The sequence below is a fragment of the Octopus sinensis genome, linkage group LG3 (assembly GCF_006345805.1).
Source record: "Octopus sinensis linkage group LG3, ASM634580v1, whole genome shotgun sequence".
NCBI lineage: Eukaryota > Metazoa > Mollusca > Cephalopoda > Octopoda > Octopodidae > Octopus > Octopus sinensis.
The window spans coordinates 126,112,549-126,135,048 of record NC_042999.1 but is presented as its reverse complement, the minus strand read 5'-3'; the positions used below and the strand labels follow the sequence as shown (position 1 = coordinate 126,135,048).

The following is a 22,500-nucleotide window of genomic DNA, read 5'->3' as shown; positions in this document are numbered from 1 at the left end:
CGCCTATTCTCTCTTAACTTTTCTCTCATTGCTATATAAGGTTTCAATGCAGTCATCCTGCTCTAACGAATATTTTTGTCCTAATCAAAGCATCTTTTACCAGTTTCGCAAATATTGTTCTACAGAGCCGGTAATTGTATCACAAAATGATTCCTTACTCTACTTTCTTTGGAATAAATTAATATTTGTGACACTAGAATGTAGTTGTCGACTTTTACTGCATGAATAAACGAATTCTTCTCCGCTTCTGAAATTTTGATAATTTTTCTGAAGACAGTAAGTATGAATAAACACAGGTGTACATCCCAACTAAAGTGCTAAAATATACCTTTTTTATGACATCATATGACATAAAGGCCTTACATACAAAAAAATGTTATATATAAATTACTATAGGTGCAAATTACTATATATATAAATGACTGTAGGTACAAATTTAACGTCATCTAAAGACGATAGCCACAAATACATATAAATGCTTATGGAGGCATAAGATATTATGTAATAACATTATGTAACCTATAGGTTATAGGTACAAATGATATTTTGTAACATGCTAAAGTATTTAGGCACAAACACACACACACACACACACACACACACACATGAAGTTACATATATATCCGGTCGTAGATTGACTAATGGTTTCGCATCCAAAAAGCGCTTAGCTTTATAGACGGCTCGTAAACTTCAATGGCTGCAAGCATATATCCTCTCTTCGAACTATATATATATATAAAACAGTCCTTGGACGAAAATTGTATGCACATTTTGCTTTGACGGTTAATGGCAGCCAAACCGAAGCTAGGATCGAGCTGAAAATCAGCAGGGATACTAAATGCGTGGTGAGGATGAGACCCGCGATGGTCAAAATTCGCAAGTTATAAAGATGTGGTTGCTATGGCAAAAAGAGTGATTTTTTATCGATTCAAGGGGACTTTTCGAAATATGATGACGGGGTGATAACAATAAAATGCTTAATACTTAATCGGAAACAGATTGCCATGCTATACATAAACCTTCTCGGTAGTTCAATTATTTGGTGAAAAAAATACCACGAAAGCAACGTAAACCGTCCAAGGGACGGGTGGTTTGCTCGTATATAATGATTTTTAGATACAAACGAGAAATCTGAATGTTGAATTCCAAAGTTTCTTATTAGTTGTCCATATACATTTTGATTCTTATATATTTTAGAAGCAGCGTTAAAACATTCAAGACAACTTTAACAAAAGCTCACGCATTTTATTCTTCGTCTTAGAAAAACAATGTCCGGTCTATTGTTCTTGCATTGCATTGACTTGTAATTAGGACATTCCATCGTTATTCTTTACTTGTATAGGTATGCATACATACCACATCGCTGTCAATTCTTATACGTCCACTTCCTGGGCTACCCACCCACCAAACTGCATTGTGTAGAGTTTTTGTTATGACATTATGCCTCCTAAGTAAATGACGGTATCTTTATGTATGTGGGTATATATTTATATGTGCATATGTGAGGATTTATGTATACATCCACTGCATGATTGTGAAAGAATGTGTGCGTCTGTATCTTCGTATTTGTGCGTGGGTGGAATTGGAAGACAGAGAGGGGAGAGGGGAGGCGAGAATACAGGAAAACGTTACTTAACGAGAAAAATAAGTTTATATCTAGTGTGTCATTCTTAAGTAGTCGATATTGTTCAAGGGCCGCACTGAATCGCCTACCGTACTTTGACTAATATTTAACGATAGATACAGAGGACTGTGTGTGTGTGTGTGTGTGTATGTGTATGTATGTGAGTGTTTGTACACCTGTATGCACGTGGGTATTCATATATATATATATATTATATATATATAATGCATTATATGTGTGTATGTGTACACACATATAAAATCGAGCGAAGATGATTCAAAAGTCAATTTAGCATGAATATAAATCAGCCAACGATCGAGATCAGTCGAGGATATTTCCTTTTAATGTGCGTGTCGTCATTCGAATCTCTCATTCCTTCTTCACACCTTCCATCACCCCCATCACACTCTACATCACTTTCCCTACAACATACACTGATCACTACCACCTTCACTTGATCCTAGAGTTTCCATCTTTAGGATGTCTAAACTTCTATTCTGCCATTCATACTATAACTGACCTACACTACATCCAGGTAGCTGAACCTGGTATGCGTGGACAATTGAGCAGGGTTAGCGTTATATTGTTCCATTATTAAGACAATGAACATTATTTGATATTTTCAAAATGGCATTTTTGAAAATACGTGAAAGCAATGCTTCTATACACACATATATATATATATGTACACACACACACACATGCACACATATGTGTGAATGTGTGTGTGTGTGTTGTGTGTGTGTGTGTGTGTGTGTGTGTGTGTATGTATCTTTGTGTCTGTCAATGGATGCCGGGTATTTTCGCCGCACAAAGTCATACATCCTCTCCAGCTATTCGGAGTACAGGTTGGCATCAACAGTTCAACCGTCTGCAACGTATCCTGTCATATTCCCACCAGATGCAGAGCCTCACCTTGTGTTCGAAACACCCGTGTTTGGCGGTAGGTTTCGGAAGCTGACTATGCTCAAGCACTCTCTTATGCATGTTAGGATTGTGGGAAAAATATCTCCCTCAGGTTAATACTTGTTCGAATCAATGGCTCACTTCCGGTGCTTCCAACGCTTCATCAACCAAGAATGAGGTAGACGTGTCAGTGAAGGAGTGCTTCACTTTGAAGGACAAGAATTGGCCGCAGTGGAATCAAAAACCTGGCAGAAAGTTGGCTGCAGAGAATGCAACATGGTGGCCTCAACTTTGAAATCTAGGCTCCTTTTGTTGTAACTTGACGAATAAAGTTAATGAGTTTCTAAAATATTGCAAAACTTTTGTCTCAACACAGTATGCATAGCGTCAGACAGATAGATGGACACACAGACAGACAGACAGACAGACAGACAGTCAGATAGATAGATAGATAGATAGATAGATAGATAGATAGATAGATAGATAGATAGATAGATAGATAGATAGATAGATAGATGATAGATAGATAGATAGACAGACAGAAAAAAGATATAAAGATAGATATAAAGATGTAGTCACGAACCATGCATACATATGTATGTGTGGAATAGGGAGAGAGATATATAGGTAAATAATCTAAAAGCAATATTGTGTGAGGTATATGAAATAACCTTCTAATTTTAACCATTACTTCAGGACCGTAAATTAATAATAGATGTGGAAGTATTATGTGAAGGAGCTTTGTGTGTAAGTTTGTGAATGTATGTATGAGCGAGGGTGAGAGAGGAAGAGAGACAGAAAGAGAGAAAGTTAGAAAGACAGATCGATAGCTTGTTAAATAACTAGATAAATTGACACATATACTCATTAGGAAGTATGAAGTTATAGAGATTGGCTTAAATATAAAGATAGGTAAACAGATATATCAACATACATATCTATAGGGCCAATTAGATATACGGATAATCAGAGAGATATAGGTAATTTCATAGATAAGTGAATGTCCTATTTTGTTTTATATTTTTTTTGTATTATTATCTTCTATTTCATCTTATATTATTTTCTAATCAAGCTATTATCCATCCAGTGACAAATTATAATATTTGATGCTCTGAATATATATTTCATTTCTCAGAAACCAGTTATGCGATCAGCGATATACGCGAAACTGAATAATAACAGAGAGTAATCTCAGCCCTACTATATATACATATATATCTATATTTGTCAACCAGTCTATCATTCTCTCTCCTCTCTCTTTCTCTCTCTCTCTCTCTCTCTCTCTCTCTCTCTCTCTCCTCTCTCTCGCTATATATTCTTTTATTGCCTTACTTGTTTCAATCATTTTGATTGCGGCCATGCTGAAACACCGCCTGTAAGGGTTTTAGTCGAACAAATCGACCCTAGGACTTATTATTTAAACCTATTATTGTTTAAACTTATTCTATCGGTCACTTTTTGCCGAACTGCTATGTTACGGGGACATAAACACCAGCACCGGTTGTGGTGGGGGTAAGATACATACACACACACACACACACACACACATACACATACATATATATATGACGGGTTTCTTTCATTTTCCGTCGACCAAATCCACTCACAAGGCTTTGGTTCTGATCAGCCCGAGGCCATAGTAGAAGACACTTGCCCAAGGTTCTACGCAGTGGGACTGAACCCAGAACCATGTGGTTGGGAAGCAAGCTTCTTATTACAAAGCCACGCATGCACCTATCAATATATATAACATAAATGATATATAAATATATGCATATATACCTACGTGTATATCTTTATATATAAAAAGGAAGTTGTGTGTCTGTCTCCTACGATTTAGATTCCTAACTACTCCCATATTTTGCGGTGCAGTTTAACCAAAAACGGGTATCTTATAGTCGTGATTCATATCGAGCCCTTCTGGGTATTAGTGCGCATCTACGATGAGTCTACGATTTAAAAAAAAAATTACCATAATTTTTTCCCATTTTAATGCATTTTTTTTGCTATTATGTAAGGGAAGTAACTCTCTAAAAATGATTATATAGTTATTTCCCTTACAAACCCGAGCAACGCCGGGCGATACTGCTAGTATATATATATAATATATATATATAATATATATATATATATATATATATATATAATATATATATATATATATATATATTTATTTGACTCAGCTCCATGTAAGTTTCGTGTGCACCTGGATCAAACTTATCGCGTCAGTCATTCTGACTCTTCTCTAGATACTACATTTACGAGGGTTATATGAGCCTACGAAACTTTCATTGCATGGGATGAATCAAATTGTTATTAAATTATATATGTATCTCCTACCAAATGTACTGAGTGTCACTTACTTTAGTTTATCTACTCACTGGAGTCCATATTTTTGTGTGCGTATGTGTGTGGTGCGTGTGTGTGCGCGCGCGCGAATGCACGTGGCTTAGTGGTTAGGATATTGGACTCACGATCCGATCGTGAGGTCATGAGTTCAATTCCCGGCAACGCGTTGTGCCCTCGAGCAAGACACTTTATTTCACATTGCTCCAGTCCATTCAGCAGGCACGTTAATTTCACGACCAGGTTGTTCCGTTGATCGGATCAACTGGAACCCTCGTAATCATAACCGACGGGGTGAGTGATACACACACACACACACACACACACACACACACACATATATATATACATGTATATATACATGTATATATATATATATACATGTATATATACATATACATGTATATATACATGTATATATATACATGTATATATATATACATATATATATATATAGTTGAAATTTAAAGAATAATAAAAGACGAGGACAGATGTATGAACAACAAGAAGAAAAAGAAAATGGAAATTGGGCAGTTGATGATTGTTTATTATTAACGACCAATTAATCATCTTAACTTACAGCTCTTTCAATTAATACTCAGTAAATATTAATTGAATACTAAATTTATATTTATATGACCTGAGAATAATATCTTTAGTGTGGAAAAATATGTTTTATATGTGTTTATGGATTCATTATAGGAGACTAACCTTCATGAGGTTAACACAACCTCTAATTGAACATATATATATATACGATTAAAATGCACTGAGGATAGTTAAAATATTTTTTTATTAAAATATTTGAAGCTTTAACCGGTTTCACAGTTTACACTGATTTACAAAAAGTTCAAATAGAAAGACGTGGCTTATGTCGCTCTGTCTAATCAACAGTATAAACGATAATATTAACTTTACCATGGAATACAGTAAAATTCAACTACTATTCCTGGATATACTAATAATCAAAAGAGATAGAATTATTGAAACAGATATTCACTACAAACAAACAGATTCTAAACAATACCTACTATTCTCCTCATGCCATCCCAAAGACACGAAGAATAATATCCTCTTCAATCTAGCAAGACGAATATGCGTAATTGTTTCAAATCCTGAAACTCGCAATAAAAGACTCCAGGAGCTAAAACAAGTACTACTTTAAAAACAATATCCATTAATGATAATAGACAATGGAATAGAACGTGCCAATGCAATAAATATCGAAGAAGTACGGAAAACGAAAAACGTTCCAGATTCATCCAATAATCTGCCCTTTATTACAATACACAACCCAAGCAACACTGAGGTTTACAATATTATTCACCAGAACATCCTACTACTAAAACAAGACCTAATAATGAAACAAGCATTCGAAATGCACAAAATAATCAAAAGAAAAAGAAAATCAAAGTTCCTCAAAAAAGTCCTCACTTGTGCTAAATTACCTTCCACAATTCCTATACCAACAGTCAAAAATATGGTCACTCCAATTGCGGGACCTGCATGAACCTTATTGAAGACACAACATTCAAATTCAAACCAGGGTAAACTTTTACCGTAAAAAGTCACTTTACATGTTCTTCAAATGTCAAGGATGTAATGAAAATTACATAGTTCAAACAATAGAAATAGACTGACCATTCATCGACAACAAATACAAGACCCCAGTACTAGACAGATCCCACTGAGTGGTCACATAGACATTGTGTAAAAAATAAGTCCCCCAAATTCCAGATCTTCCCACTTTACCTATGTTCAGCGAATACTACAGATGAAGCACGGATAAACAAAGAAAATACTTTCATACAAAGTACAAACCAAGACTTAAACTTTAACAGAGTACATGCACAAATAACTATTCACCCATAAAATTAATTCTGCCACTTCTCATGAGGAAGCTACACAGCTAAAAGCCTAAATTCTAACCATTGGACTACAAACGACTCCTGTCCACTCTCCCACCAGACAAATTAAATTCGGTCTGTCTAGATTATAACTAAACATGTTCACTCAGCCGTGTCGGCCCTCTTTATAGGCGCAAAATATACTGTCACGTTACAGTAATGCACGGACGTAGCAGGAAACGTACAAAAGTTATAAAATTAATCATGTGTTCATTCTCTACAAACACTTGGCATAAAACATTCAGAGCATTGATTGTTTGAACTTCTTCAATCAACCGTGTCAGCTTTAACTAACGACGCCAAACATTGTTACTTGATACTAAAACGCAGACGTAGCGTCGAACCTACAAAAATTTCTAAGACCAATCATATGACTATCCTCTACCAATCAAATGCTATTCAAAACATATACTAATTTGAGTCATGAACTCCTTATAAAAACAAGGCAACCTCCAAACACTAGTCAGAAGCAAGACAGCTACGACATACGCCACATCTTTCTATTTGAACTTTTTTGAAAATCAGCGTAAACTGTGAAACCGGTTAAAGCTTCAAATATTTTAATAAAAAATATTTTAACTATTCTCAGTGCATTTTCAACTTCTACATTTCCTATATGGAATAAAATATCTTTGTTTTCTAATATATATATATATATAAACAATTTAACATTAAATGGTGGGTTAGCCGATACGTTTTAGTATATTAATGTTTATTAAACTTTTACAAGGAAAAGTTTGCCAATGACTTCAACGCTTCGGCTTCCTCGCTTTCGTCAGATAGTGTTCTACTCGAGTTCTGTTAGGCCTTGTATAGTCTTTGGTAAAACTTGTTGTTGTTATCGTCGTCGTTGTTGTTGCTGTTGTTATTGATGATGATAGTGTAGGTAAATCGCGGAAGTATTTGTTTAAACAGGAGTATCAAATTCTGGTCAAGCTGGTGCGTATTGTTTTATACGTTGAAAATATTTGATCACGCAGGATATGTCAGACTGGTGTTGATTTGGAGTTTGTATTTTTAGAAGTCTATTACGAAATTTTAAACTGGGTGTTTTGTTTGGAAGGTTGGAATAGAGTAGCTTATGTTACTAGCGATATTTAATGGGTTTTCTAGTCTGCATACAAAGAAATTTACGTATATCTACTCGTATCCCACTAGATACGTCAACACGTCAACAACACCACCGATCAGATGCACATACAGCTCCACATATTTCAGACTAGGGTGCAAATACATCCACAGGAGCCACAAGCATATATATAAGCGCTCCCTGATATATTTTTAATGTATCGGAGATAAATTTTACTCAAGTTCTTAGGAGCGTACTCTAGGTTAATGCTCTAACACTCCTACATTTGTGTATATACGCATAGGTATGCCTATGCGCATGTATACATGTGTTTATGGCTATATATTAGTATGTGTAGATAGGAGTGTGTAGGTGAATATAAAAATTTGTGTATGCATGTACGTATGGATGTGTGATGTGTGTGCATGTGTGCATAGATGTGAGTGTGTGTGTGTGTCATGAAAGATCAAGAACAAATATGGGATGAAGGAGAGTAGAGAATAAATCTTAATTAATCTCTATTATTTATCGAATTACATAGCCTTAAAATGTAATCCAACAGAAAGAGGTGTAACACAACGAATGAGAGCTCGGAGTAACATATGTTCTCGCAGTAAAACAATCCCAGCTCATAGCAACTAAATTATAACTAAGCATTACCACTAACGTTTGAGAAGGGTCACTGTGGCGGCCTCTACATTGTTGCTAAACCTCCTTAAAATGGTGCCCATGTCGCACAAATCAAGTAAAATCACATCGATCTATCTTATTTAAGGAAAAGTCAGGTTTAACAACGCAGTTCTACATACAACGAAAATAAAACGGAATCGTTGCATTTGGGATGTTATTGATCATAGTTTTACCCAATCGGAGTTGATCTAAAGCTGAGCAGCAACAACGCTGGGATTACAGAAACGTAGTGTTGGTGGATGTTGTAGTAGTAGTAGTAGTAGTAGTAGTAGTAGTAGGAGGAGGAGGAGGAGGAGGAGGAGGAGGAGGTGGAGGAGGAGGAAGAGCAGCAGCAGCAGTAATAGTAGTAGTCTGTATGTGTGTGTGTGTGGACACGATTCAATGTGGTAAAAAAAGGGCAGACAACAATAAGTGTTGCGAATGCTAAGAAGATTTTTATTTTTTATTTTTCTGAACAGAATCAGTCATTGCAGAACTAAAATAGAATTTGTATATTTAAGCGATTGCTTGTATATTACAAAAATATCATTGACATTAAAGGAACAGCAGCACAGGTTGTTGAACATTGGTAGCAGTTGGGTTAAGATGGAAGCAATAAGGAGGAAATCATGACTTCAGGTTCGTTGGGGAGTTGATCCGATTTCTTTTTTTAGATGCCATATATATATATATATATATATATATATATATGCAACCACCACCATCTGAAGGGCACAAAACGATCGAAAAATAAATATTCCTATACCAACAGTCAAAAATATGGTCACCCCAATTGCGGGACCAACCAACAACAGAGGAGACCTACGACGACAACAAAAACAAAATACAACCACATTTCCCCTTCTACAACCGAACAATGAAGACAGAACTATGAGAAAACCATAACACCAAACCAAATAACATGAACATGAACTATGTATCCTCTGACCAAGTGGCAAACCAAAGAGGCAACTCTTTTTACTAACTTCTCTAGAAAATATGAAGGCCGACCTAAGCCAGGAGATCCAACGAGCTATCAGCAACCATTTATGCAAAACATAAGGAACATACACCCACCACCAACGAGAAAATCATAAACACATAGCTCCATACAAAAAATACCCTCATTGCCACCTCTGAACAAAATAAAACATAACTTAGAACAATGCAAACATCAAACTACTCCTACCTCGATATTCCTGTTAAATGTACGTGATATCATCCCATCACTCATTGCCCAAAAATGGAAGATCCCATATATAGAGAGTTGGCTTGCCGAAATGGCACATTGCTTCCCTTTCTTTATCCTTACTGAACCTCACCTAAACAGCACACATCAAACAGAACCCAGAAATGTTCTATTCTTATGCAAATAAGCATAGAACCGCTGTCTCACCCATTGGGCCCATTGATCGATGATAACGACATTCCCCAAAACGATGCTAAAGAAATGGCAGAAATACTGCAGAAACAATGCTGTTCTGTCTTTAGTGATCCCACTCTTATCTATGAAAGAGAAGCGAACGAAGTTGATTCCCAACATAAAATCTCGGACATAACCTTCACTGCCTCGGACGTCATAGCAGCAATAGATAAGGTCAAATAGTATTCTGCTATAGGCCCTGATAGATTCCCCGCTACCCTCCTGAAGGAATGTAGACACCAATTTGCAATCCCTCTAACCAACTTCTGGAGAAATTCTTTAGACTCAGGTTATATACCGAAACAGCTCCTATCCCAGTCTGTCATCCCGGTTTTTAAACAGGGAAACAGATCCCTCCTTCCTGAAGATCCACAAACTCCTAAATGCAAATCAGCATGGCTTTCGCTGTGGCAGGGACTGTCTATGATTTTTTTATTCTGTGGCAGGGACTGTCTAACACAGCTCTTACACCACATTGAAGATATACTTAAAGCCTTGGGAACAGGTTCAAACTCTGATGTCGTATATCTTGACTTCAGTAAAGCGTTCGACAGGGTTGACCATATCTTACTCTCAGAATTAGTAAATGTTGGAATCCGTAGAAAACCTCTACACTGGATTCCTGGCGAATAGAACACAAGAATATATATATATATATAAAACCACTGACCCATGCGCCTTCATTATATAGATCGTCGGCCTCTTTCCAGTTTCAAATGCCGGCTGGGTTCAGTTTTTTTCTTTTATCCTTTCGAAGTTGATAAAATAAGTGTCAGTTGAACACTAGGGTCGATGTAATCAATTAATCCCCTTCCCCAAAACTTACTGGCCTTGTACCAAAGTTTGAAACCAATATATATGTAAGTATGTGTGTGCGTGCATGTGTGTTTGAGTGTATAAAGAGAAAGAGAGAGAGAGGGGAAATAGAAGCATACAAATAGTTCTCAAATTTCTGTAGACCCAAGAAATACGTCTCATCGTTCGGTGACGATAATATTGAAAGACCAGTGGAGCTGTTTGCCTCTTTGAAACACTTAGTAATGCACAGCTGAGCCCAACTGTTAACACAATTATTTCATTCTCATGACATGAGTTGAGTTCTCTTTTCATTCGTTTGTACATCAATCTGTATTTATATATAGATAAATACACGCGCGCACACACATACACACACACACACACACGCTCACACATATATACACATATTTACGTGCGTGTGTGCATGTATGCGTATACACACACATACATATATATACATATGCATATATATATATATATATGTGTGTGTGTGTGTGTTTGTGTGCGTGTGTGTGTATGCGTGTGTGTGTGTCTGTGTGTGCGTGCGTGTGTGTGTGTGTGCGATAGCTGCCAAAGGGTGAATACCGAAAACATACACGGACGCCCATTAATAAAATTTGATGTACCCTACCCCCCTGCTGCGAGTGTCCTCATCTTGTTATATTTGTCATTTGTTTTCTGTTACTCTGTACATACATACATACATACACACACACACCACACACACACACACACACACCACACACACACACATATATATATATATGATGCTATTATACACACATACTTAGAAACACATGCACTTTGTTTTCGCGACCATTTAAACATGTTTGATGAAAGACACCAGATTTAATGTCTGTTTAATGTGATGAAGAGCATTGCCTGACTGTAAGCATGTGATGTTGTTGGGCGTGTTTACATGTCACACTGCATCGTTTTTCACACTGATAAACTTCACATATAGCAGAGCGTTAAGGAGAAGAAAATGCCGAAACAGCTGGGACATACACACACACACACACACACACACACAGGGATAGAAAGTGGTTATAAACAAGTATATACATATACGTATATACTTGTATGTGTGTGTATATATATATTTAAACATATATGTATATACATATACGTATACACATACATATAAATACACGCACACTCACGCACGCACGACACACAAATACTCACGCACACACGCACACACACTTATATATACACATATGAGTGTGTGTAAAGAGAGTGACAGTGAACGAGAGTAAGAAAGACGAAAATCAGTTGAGTGGAGTAGAGATTAAAGGAGTAAAGTCATTCCAGTCTTGACCATACCAAATTATTCAGACAAGGAGTATCTAGGACTACATTATCCAATGTCTCCTGTTATTTTCTAAACGATTGTGTGCGATTTGAATGAGATTTGGATGGTGTTTACAACTAGTCGGGCTACCACGTGGAAGATGAGCTTTCAATCTAGGATGTACAAAAGAAATTGTGGGGTATGCATGATTTCTCACAAGGCTGGAATTTCGAAGAAATCATGAACAACTAAACGCAAATCGTGTATCTAGAATATGTTTGGCAAGGCCCTTGCTGTTCCCGTCCACTTATCGTTGTGAAGAAGACTTTTATTAATGTTTTTTTTTTTAAAAACAAAAACAAATTCTTTGCAAGACTAAATGATATACGGGTGTGCTTCTCTGAAACTGTTCCCGTCCTCTTATCGTCCCTTGCTGTTCCCGTCTACTTATCTGTCCATCATAGTTCCCGTCTACTTATCCATTCCTCGCTGTTCCCGTCTACTTATCCGTCATTCACTGTTCCCGTCCACTTATTCAGCCCTTACTGTTGTCATCCACTTATCCACCCCTTGCTGTTCCTGTCTACTTATCCGTCAATCGCTGATCCCGTCTATTTATCCATCCCTCACAGTTCCCGTCTACTTACTTATCCGTCCCTCACTATTCCCATCCTTTTATCTGCCCCTTGCTTTCCCGTTGTTTTCTTAATTTTTGTTTTTATATCCTTGTAATTCATTCTCCGATTGTTAGGTTCTCAAAATACCATTGGGATTAAACGTATGTTTGTTGCGTTGATTCTTAATTGTAGCAGATTCAGTTCACTTGCTTTCCTTCACTTTTCTTCAAGAAGATTATTCATCATATCATCCTATGTTTTCATGCCTAAAATTTCTGGTTTTATGCTCGTATGTTCACAATTACAATGTGATGAAGCTCGATTGTTGGAATATGCTTTGTTTGAGATTTCAATAATTTCGATAAAAATATAACCTCCAACCGAATTGCATAAAATCTTATCTATGATATCCTTACTGGACTAGATTTATTGACTTACTGGCTGTCAATCACTTTCTACCATTTTGTCTCTTGCATTGTTAGTCGATTAAAAAAACATTGGGTCGACAGTGATGTTCAAGAAAGTCCATCAGAGTAACGGATCTTTTCAATTCTGAAGCCAGGACCACAGATCTTTCTACTTAACTAAATATTCTGAAACTTCGTATGCTGATAGAGTCTAGCAAAACAAGACACAGGTTGGAACTAGTTTATTTGAGAAAAATCTATTTTATGACTTTAATCGTAGATTAAAACTGCGAATTTTAACCAATCAGATTGTTTGTTTTCATGTGTAAAACTTGACTGCATTCTATTAGTGTGACGTAGAAAGCGCTTTTGTGACGTACTAACGTTCGGAAAACTGTAAACAAACACAGAACGTAACGGCAGACGAAATACGGCTACGCATTTCGCCCGGCGTGCTAACGTTTCTGCCAGCTCTTTGCTTTTTTAATATTAAATTTCTTGCCTTTTGCACAAATAAATACAATAAGTGAAATGAAACGCATTAGCTTAGAAACGAAATCTTGTTAGAAGCCTCGTCACTGAGATGCCACTTCTTAATAGCAAACGAAAGCAAGTACTAACAGAATGGAAACATTTTCAATTTAATACATGTGGCTTATTAACTAGTTTTAAATATTGTTATTAGAAGGTGGCTGACTATAGGATCCTGGAAACATGAGTACGTTAAATAATTAGGAGATGGCTTGTTTACATTTAAGATGTTTAATACGTCACCAAATTGGTGGTCGAGACGGAGTAAATAAAATAAAGCCGAATGACGGAATATCATTGGTTAAAATTCTAATTATTAAACAACGTTAAACTTAGAAGTTACAATTCCGTTTTCATTCTGGTTTACAATTAAGTTTACTTTTGATACATTCTACCAGTATACGAAGTTTCAAATTGTTTGGTTCAGTAGGAAAAATTTGAAAAAACTGGCTTCAGAATTGAAAAGATCCAGAGTAACTAGTGGTAATAGCAGTACTTGATACATGGTCATGGTAGTTTACAATAATCACAAGGGGGTGATCTGTGAATTCAAATTAGTGATTGGAAGCTAAATTCATTTTTTTTTTAGTGATCCTAGAGATCCTACAAAGGCCATATCTAAGAAATATTCAATATTAAATAAACGGAGGTGATGTAATGATATTAAATATCTTTGAAAAATGAAAGGAAAAAAACTTAGGGTATTAGTATAGTTAGTAAATATTGATGATGAATAATAGATTCGGAATTGATAACTACCTTAGATGATATTTTTTACAAGACACGCATTAGAAGCGAAAGCAGGAACAACTGTCCTAATGTTGTTGTTGTTGTTGTTTTTAACTAATGCTAAATATTGCCATGATAACGGTTTATTTAAGAATGCCTCGGGTATCTGTGAGGTCATTCACCAGGGTTTTGCAAATTTCCCAAGAACAGAAATAGTGAGGGAGTGTGCTATGAATGACTATTCATTCGAAGATAAATTAGAAAAGCAGAGTGTAAAATGCATGCAAACAGGATTTGGTGAGGATGTCTTCGGTTTTACAAACCAGAACCAATGTTTTTGGAAAGTTTCTTGGCAGATGTAGTTTTACATGCTAATTGCGAAAATTATAATCATTTTTGGGGGAGGAAATTAAAAACAAAAACAGAAGTTACGAGCCTTTAAAGATTAAACATTGAATTTCAGTCAATCAGATGCTGCTGCTTTCGTCACGCTAGAAGACGGAATTGCTATGTTTTTCTAGACATTTGTTTTTGATTAAAGGACACACGTTTGTCTCAGTTTTCTCATTTTTATTTTTGATTATTCGTTTGGTGAGAAATTAATAAAAAAAATGTTACACACTCCTTTTTAAAGATGAAAAATGTTTATTGAAAGAAATGAGACAAAACAACAAATGAACTTGGCAATGTACCGTAATATTATCTGAAACAGGTCAACATTTACGTGTCTGTCCCACTACATAAATTCATGAAGATCTGAGTCAATTATAGAAAGATGAGCTCCACAGCGACATTTATTTGACCTTTTAACGCAGTTCCATATGCTTTCCACCTGTGTGTGTGTGTGTGTCACGTCCTCTAAGTAGACAAATTCAACGCTATGATTCTCTGGGTCAAGCCTTGTTACAGGTCACTAAATTGTAGTGGATTTCGGTAGAATCGACTCCCGGTTGTATTCTTCAACTATATTGCAGTTGTGACATGATACTTCATATTGAAACAACGGCCAAGTTTTGATTCACATACTGCCGAAAATCCATTGCTCCTGAAGAACTCATCATTCATAATATTTCCGACTGAAGTTCATGAGTCGCGACGATCGTTCCAGGACCACATATCCTCTGCATATAGTTCCTTGTATGCTGTGGTTCATTTGTACCGCCTCTCCAAAGAAACAACTATTATTTCACTCAACAAAAAATAACAGAGCTATGGTTTTTAGTGGAAGTAGGTTCCTTCGAGCTTCTCCGCGCCGACACAAATTCATTGCAGCCTATTTTCTTGTAGCACCATTGGAGTATATCACCAACAACGAAAATGTTCATTTGATGTTTTTGCGGATGTCTTTTCCGTGTTACTATATATTCCGGTTGGAAATAACTCACTACATCGGCCTCCGTTTCGATGTATCCATCCCACCAGACCTCTCAAATTCTCTACTTCACTGATCAAGATGGATTTCAATTTCTTACTTCTTCACGCTGGTTGAAATTTGTTTTGTTTCAATACGTTCGCTCGCGCAGGTTCAATATGTTACTATGGAAATACATAGCAGTTTCAATCTCCGACGTATCGAAAATGACCGCATTTGATGAGGTGAAATTTTAAAAGATTCAATCTGCAAACGGTTGTAAATTCATTTATTGATAATTTCTCTCAAAAGTGGTTATGCTTTCCATAATTTGTATGAAAAACTACATCTGTATAGAAATTTTCAAACAAATCAGATCTGATGTGTGAAACCAAAAGGACCATTTGGTGATTTTATAGTATATGTTTGGTTTGGTTTGGTCGAGGTGGAGAGCCGTCAGAAATGTTAGCACGCAGTGCAAAAGAACGTTGCGGCATTTCGTCCGTCTTTACATTCTGAGTTCAAATTCCGCCGAGGTCGAATTTGCCTTTCGTCCTTTCGGGGTCGATAAAATAAGTACCAGTTGAATACTGGGATCGATGTAACCAACTTACACCCTACCCTGAAATTGCTAGCCATCTGCCCAAATTTGAATATTATATGTTTAGTGTTTATATAAATATATATATATATTTCGATTCGACATTGGCTAGCGTAACTATATTTGCCAATTAAGAAAAATCTCGTACCAAGATTAATGTTTTTGCTTCTGATTGTCCCAATAAAATGAAATATACTTCCAGAAACTTCCTTATGCGGTTGCTCAATTTCTTTGCTCACATATAACACAAAACTTCGTATTCTTTGTCTCTCCTCAGAACTCAGTCCCCTGTCACTATGATAAATAGTGATAAATATTATGTCCTGACAATCTTAATAACTTTAGATAGTTGGTAGCGCTTTATATATGTGATTCGTTTAGCCGCCGAATAAAGAAGATAAAAGTTACTGAATTATTTAGCCGTTTTAAAGTTGATAGACATTGATAAGTATACAAATAACAGAAAAACGAGAAAGGATTATGTAGTTTCAGCGAGAAACGATACAGCAAAGCACACAAATTAACTATTATACAAAATACTGCTTGCATAGGTGTACGATATATGTAGACACAGAGGCACACAACTCTAACTGCCCTTCCCCGCACATGCATTTATCTGTGCGTGTGTGTGTGTGTGTGTGTGTGTGTGTGTGTGTGTGTGTGTGTGTGTGTGTGTGTGCGTGCGTGTTTGTGTGTCTTTGTGCGCACGCACGCGTTAGTTTGACACTGATAAACACATTTCCACCGAGTTGTGTATAGATGAATTACCTAAAGACATTTATTTAAAAATCAAAAGACGAGATCAAAACACCTTCAATCAGTTTCAAATAACATATAATGCGCTCATAAAAGTATCTGTCACTAGAATTGGATTATATTCTATAGTAACCTTATCTACTGCATAAGAAGTATTTACCTAGAATTGACGTTGTGACGGCAGAGGATTAATTACATTAATTCGCTTTGTAATTTGAAATCCTTTGCAATACATTAATTGAAATAAAAATACAATTATGAACATAATTATAAACAAGAAATACCCTTAGGTATATGTTGTTCTTGCTACTATTGTCGTTTAACCCAACTTCGGCCCTAATTGAGCAAACATTCCAATCGTGTCATATCACTTCAGATACAGTTTTAGGGCTTATGAATGCTTCCTTTCTTTAAGTGGCACGATATCATTTGACTACTATTTCCAGCAGCTTGGACAACCACGTAAAGGTTCCCTCGTTGTTAAGGTTTTTTTTTTGGGGGGGGGGGTCAACGCAATTTTCGATGTCATAATGATAGCAAAGGAGAAGACGTGTGAATGAAGAGAAATTTCTCGAAAATCTGTGTTTATTAAATAACATCATAAACGGTAACTATAGTAATAATAATTAGTCAGCTAACATGTTTTTGAATTGTTACGATTCTTTAAATCTTTCCTTGATGCTTTTAATTTTTCGCCGGTCGCTTATTTGCATCGAAGGGGTAGAATTGTCAGAGCAGTGAGTATATGGTCTTTCCATATACATTTCGCATCTTGATTCTTGAAATTCAAATTTCGCAGTTACGCCTTCCAGATTTCAATAAATATACTAGGGTTGATTCTTCTCTATCACTTTCTGCCTGCGCTGTACAATTCAATGGTCCAGTTCAGGTGCAGTGCCGCTATAAAATGGTATGAAATTTTGGCACAAGGCCAGCAATTTTTAGGTAGATTCGAGGAGGGTTATAAGTCGATTACAACTACCCCACTGGTACTTATTTTATCGACCCCGAAAGAATGAAAGTCAAAGTCGACCACGGCGGAATTTGAACTCAGAATATAAAGAGCCGGAACAAAAGACGCTAAGCATTTTTTTTCGACACTCTACCCATTCTGCCAGCTCACTGCCTGAGTACCGGTAATGAAACATAAGCTATTGCAGCTAGATAAAGTGGAGGCGCAATGGCCCAGTGGTTAGGGCAGCGGACTTGCGGTCGGAGGATCGCGGTTTATATTCCTAAACCGGGCGTTGTAGGAGTTTATTGAGTAAAAACACCTAAAGAAAAGCTCCACGAGGTCCGGCAGGGGGTTGTGGCGACCCCTGTTGTACTCTTTTGCCACAACTTTTTCTCACTCTTTCTTCCTGTTTCTTGAGTAACGCTGCGCTGGACTGGCGTCCCGTCCAGCTGGGGGGAAGACATATGCCATAGAAATCGGGAAACTGGACCTATGAGCCTGGCTAGGCTTGAAAAGGGCGCATAAATAAAAAAAAATATTATAGATAGATATTACCTGTTTCCAGAACTTGTTTCGCATGAGCGTCGTTAGCCATGGATAGCTTAGATATATTCCTTCCTCGAAATTTTCGGTAGCCCTTCCATATACAAAGAAATAGCTATGATATAGAATAACTAAAATACTCTGTTACTCAGTAGCATACTTCTACAGAGACAGCCCCTCTTAGTGAATATCTGCTCATGTGCTGATTTCTCAGAAAAAAAAATTTACTGTAATTTAACACTATACTGCATTTCCTGATATGTTGTACTCTCTCTACCCTTGGGTGTGATTTATAAAACATTGGATTAAAACCCCGTTGAAATTAGTTTATTAATGCTTGTGAAAAATTTTTGCGCTGTTGTTCAGAGGGTTCGTTGCTTTGTTTGTTGCTAATGTCTGTAGAACGAGAAGTCTGAATCAGCGGAACTGCACTTGTCTTAGAAACATCAAATTCCGTACTGAAGGTGTGTTTTCAAGTAAAAGGCGATACCTGACCACAGTGTAGCTTGGATACGTGTCTTTATGACACAACGCCGTCACTCGTCATTACTTGCATCTTTTGAATTTATTAAATCAAAAATCAATTAAGTCGAAACGTGTTAACATATTCAAATCCTACCGAATTTCAGGATCATTATACTGAAGAATGTTCATCTTCTGCAGCCTCAGGGAGCCCCTTTCTAATGAATTGTTGTATACTCCTTACGTATCGGATTTGCAACAAAAAATTGAAAGTCTGCTTATGACTGTCTTTGTTTAAAATGACAAAAGTGCTTCTGACATAGCAGCTTGTCACATTAAAAACCTAACTGTGTTACATCACCTCTTAAAATTAAAAAAAAACTATATTATCATCACATTACATTGGGAAATAAACAAGTGTTATTTTTGACAATGAAGTAATTTTATTTTTCCATTCGCAACCGTTCAAGTTTAATTTCAGTCTAATAAAACAGCTGCATTTTATTTATTGTGAATGTGACACACGGACGGATGATGACAAGAACCAAAAAAAGTGTACCTATTATTAAGCGAATTATCCAAATAAACAAAGGGGAAAAAATAGACAAAAATAGTAAACACGATCTCATTAGTACACATAGATACGCGAACAAAATTTTTCGGGAAAGTCTACACAGAACCTAATAGTTTGCTCCAAAGTTTGATTTAAAAAGCTGATTTAACTCAAGTTAAGACTGTAATACTTGCAAGTACAACAAAAATATTTCCAAAATATTTGTTCTTTTATTCTTTTACGTTACTTATTTCAGTCATTTTCTTGCAGTCATGCTAGAGCACCGCCTTGAAGGGTTTCTTAGTCGAATAAATCGACCCCAGGACTTATTTTTTAAACCTAGTACTTATTCTATCGGTCTCTTTTGCCGAACTGCTTGGTTACGGGGACGTAAACACACCAACACTGGATATCAAATGGTTATGTGGGGACAAACACAAAGACACACACATAGATATATACATATATACAAATACGACTGACTCCTTTCAATTTCCGTCTACCAAATCCACTCACAAGGCTTTGGTCGGCCTGAGGATATAGTAGAAGACACTTACCCAAGGTTCCATGCAGAAGGACTGAACTCGGAACTATGTTGTTGGAAGCAAGCTTCTTACCACACGGCCACGCCCGCGTTACAAAATTACAATATTTCATAACATTTTCGATGCAAACGCATCGTTCTCACTCTTGGAAAAACGTTCAAACAAGAAACCGAAATAAAAGATATGTATTCTTCCTAAAGCCGAAAATATAGTTAATCTTGGCAACATTTCACGTACAACTGCATTCGCTTACGTCTGTTCAATAAAGATCAGAGCAAAGTGATTCGGATGACCTTCCATATTGTTGTATGTATAACTCTTCAATCTTCGAAGAGCTAATAAACTTAAAATATGTTACTGAAAATAAGAGAAGTAATAACATGCAAAAGCAAGGGACATAAATTTTACTAATACACTGATAATAAACTGATGTGGAGCAAATACACAACGTTAACAAATTAGTCACGAATATACATGAATGAAAACAGGACTTCTGCAGAAGTAAAATCACAAACATGGATTGTACGGAGGCATGTACGAGCTTACATCAAGGTTAGATATTGTGAGCCAAAGCAGTAACTCGGAATTGATTTGGTTTGATACAGCTATTGTATTATAGAAAAGATTAGGGAAGATCTTACCCTCGGTTATTTGATATCAAAGTAAATATAAAACAAAGACGAAACCTGCTGGAAATTTCACGTATAAGTTGTGATACAGCGCTATGATAGTAATGCTCTCTCTCTCTCTCTCTTTCTCTCTCTCCCTCTTTCTCTCTCTCCCTCTTTCTTTCTCTCCCTCTTTCTCTCTCTCCCTCTTTCTCTCTCTCCCTCTCCCCCTCTCTCCTTCTCTTTCTCTCTCTCCCTCTCTTTCCCGTTTTCTCTCTCCCCCCATACGCACACAAACACTCTTACACACACAAGCCTTATTGAATAAATTCTTGTCAATTTCTATTTTATCATTCTTAGATTTTAGTCGTACTAAAGTATGCATAATTTTATTTTGTTTTTGTCAATCCGCCTCTTATTTGTACTTCATCATAACACAAGCTATTTATTTCATTATTATTATTATTATTATTATTATTATTATATTATTATTATTATTATTATTATTATTATTATCATTATTATTATCATTATTATTGAGTGAGAGAGCAAGCAGTACCTGCCATCGAAGTGACACTGGGGTAAAATATACGAAGCCCAGTATACACATCATGACTACCCATCTGATAAGGGTACACCAGGCACGCGCATCACAACCATATGTGCGCGACATGGTAATAAACAGCGCGTGACCTTGCAGGTGGGGCCCAGTAAAAATTTTCTTCTGGTCGAATAGCCCATCCCGCTCAAAAGGTCTCTAAATAAGGATTGTTTAAGGGTGTTGAACGAACCACTCATGTTTCCAAAAGTGAATGAATTATCCAAGCCTCTAATAATTCTTTTCAACACACGGCTATGATGCTCCCCCACTACATCTGCTCGTGGTCAGAGATGCACATATCATCAGCCACTAAGGGACAAGGTCAACTGGTTAAGGTCAAACAACTGATAAGCAAATCTGTGGTACTGAGCAGAATATTTACTGTAGCCCATCTTTTATACCAAGACAAAACAATGTACATGATAACACTTCCACTGTCTGGTACTGCATCAGTGCATTTATTATTACCATTATAAGTTGTGATACAGCGCTATAACAGTAATACTCTCTCTATTATTACTAAGGCGGCGAGCGGGCAGAATCGTTAGCGCGCTGAACGAAATGCTTAGTGATATTTCGCCCGTAGCTATGTTCTGAGTTCAAATTACGCCGAGGTTGACTTTGCTTTTCATCCTTTCGGCGTTGATAAAATAAGTACCAATTGAACACTGGGTTCGATGTAATCGACTAGTCCCCACCCCAAAATTGCTGCCCTTGTGGCAAGATTTGAAACCATTATTATTATTATTATCATTATTATTATTATTATTATTATTATTATTAAGGCGGTGAGCTGGCACAATCGTTAGCACGCCAGGCAAACTGCTTATCGGCACTTCCTCCGTCCTTATGTTCTGAGTTCAAATTCTATCCTTTCGGGGGTCTATATAATAAATACCAATTGAACACTGGGGTCGATGTAATCGACATCTCCATCTCCCTTCCCTCAAAATTTCTGGTCTTGTGCCTTTGTAGATAGAATTATTTATTTATTTATTTATTCATTTATCTATTTATTTATTTATTTTTGCAGGGCCCTGTCATCCGTGGTGGCGTTCGGAGCAAACATTATTTGTAATAAAATTCCTGATTTGGTGCCAAAACAACGCTCCATTTGCCAAAGAAGACCCGATGCTATTGTAGTTGTTGGTGAAGGGGTTAAACTCGGTGTTCAAGAATGCCGCTATCAATTTCGAAACATGCGC

The 22,500-nt window shown here is 36.6% G+C and overlaps 1 protein-coding gene across 1 annotated transcript in view; it reads left to right on the top strand.

Moving 5' to 3' along the window:
• The window catches only part of LOC115209527 (protein Wnt-7b-like), a 134,738-nt gene that overhangs the window by 16,752 nt on the left and 95,486 nt on the right, over window positions 1–22,500 (top strand). The window contains exon 2 of the mRNA XM_029777957.2: window positions 22,329–22,500. This exon is cut by the window's right edge and continues 58 nt beyond it. Coding sequence (XP_029633817.2) covers window positions 22,329–22,500 — 172 coding nt within the window. The remainder of the gene's footprint in view (window positions 1–22,328) is intronic.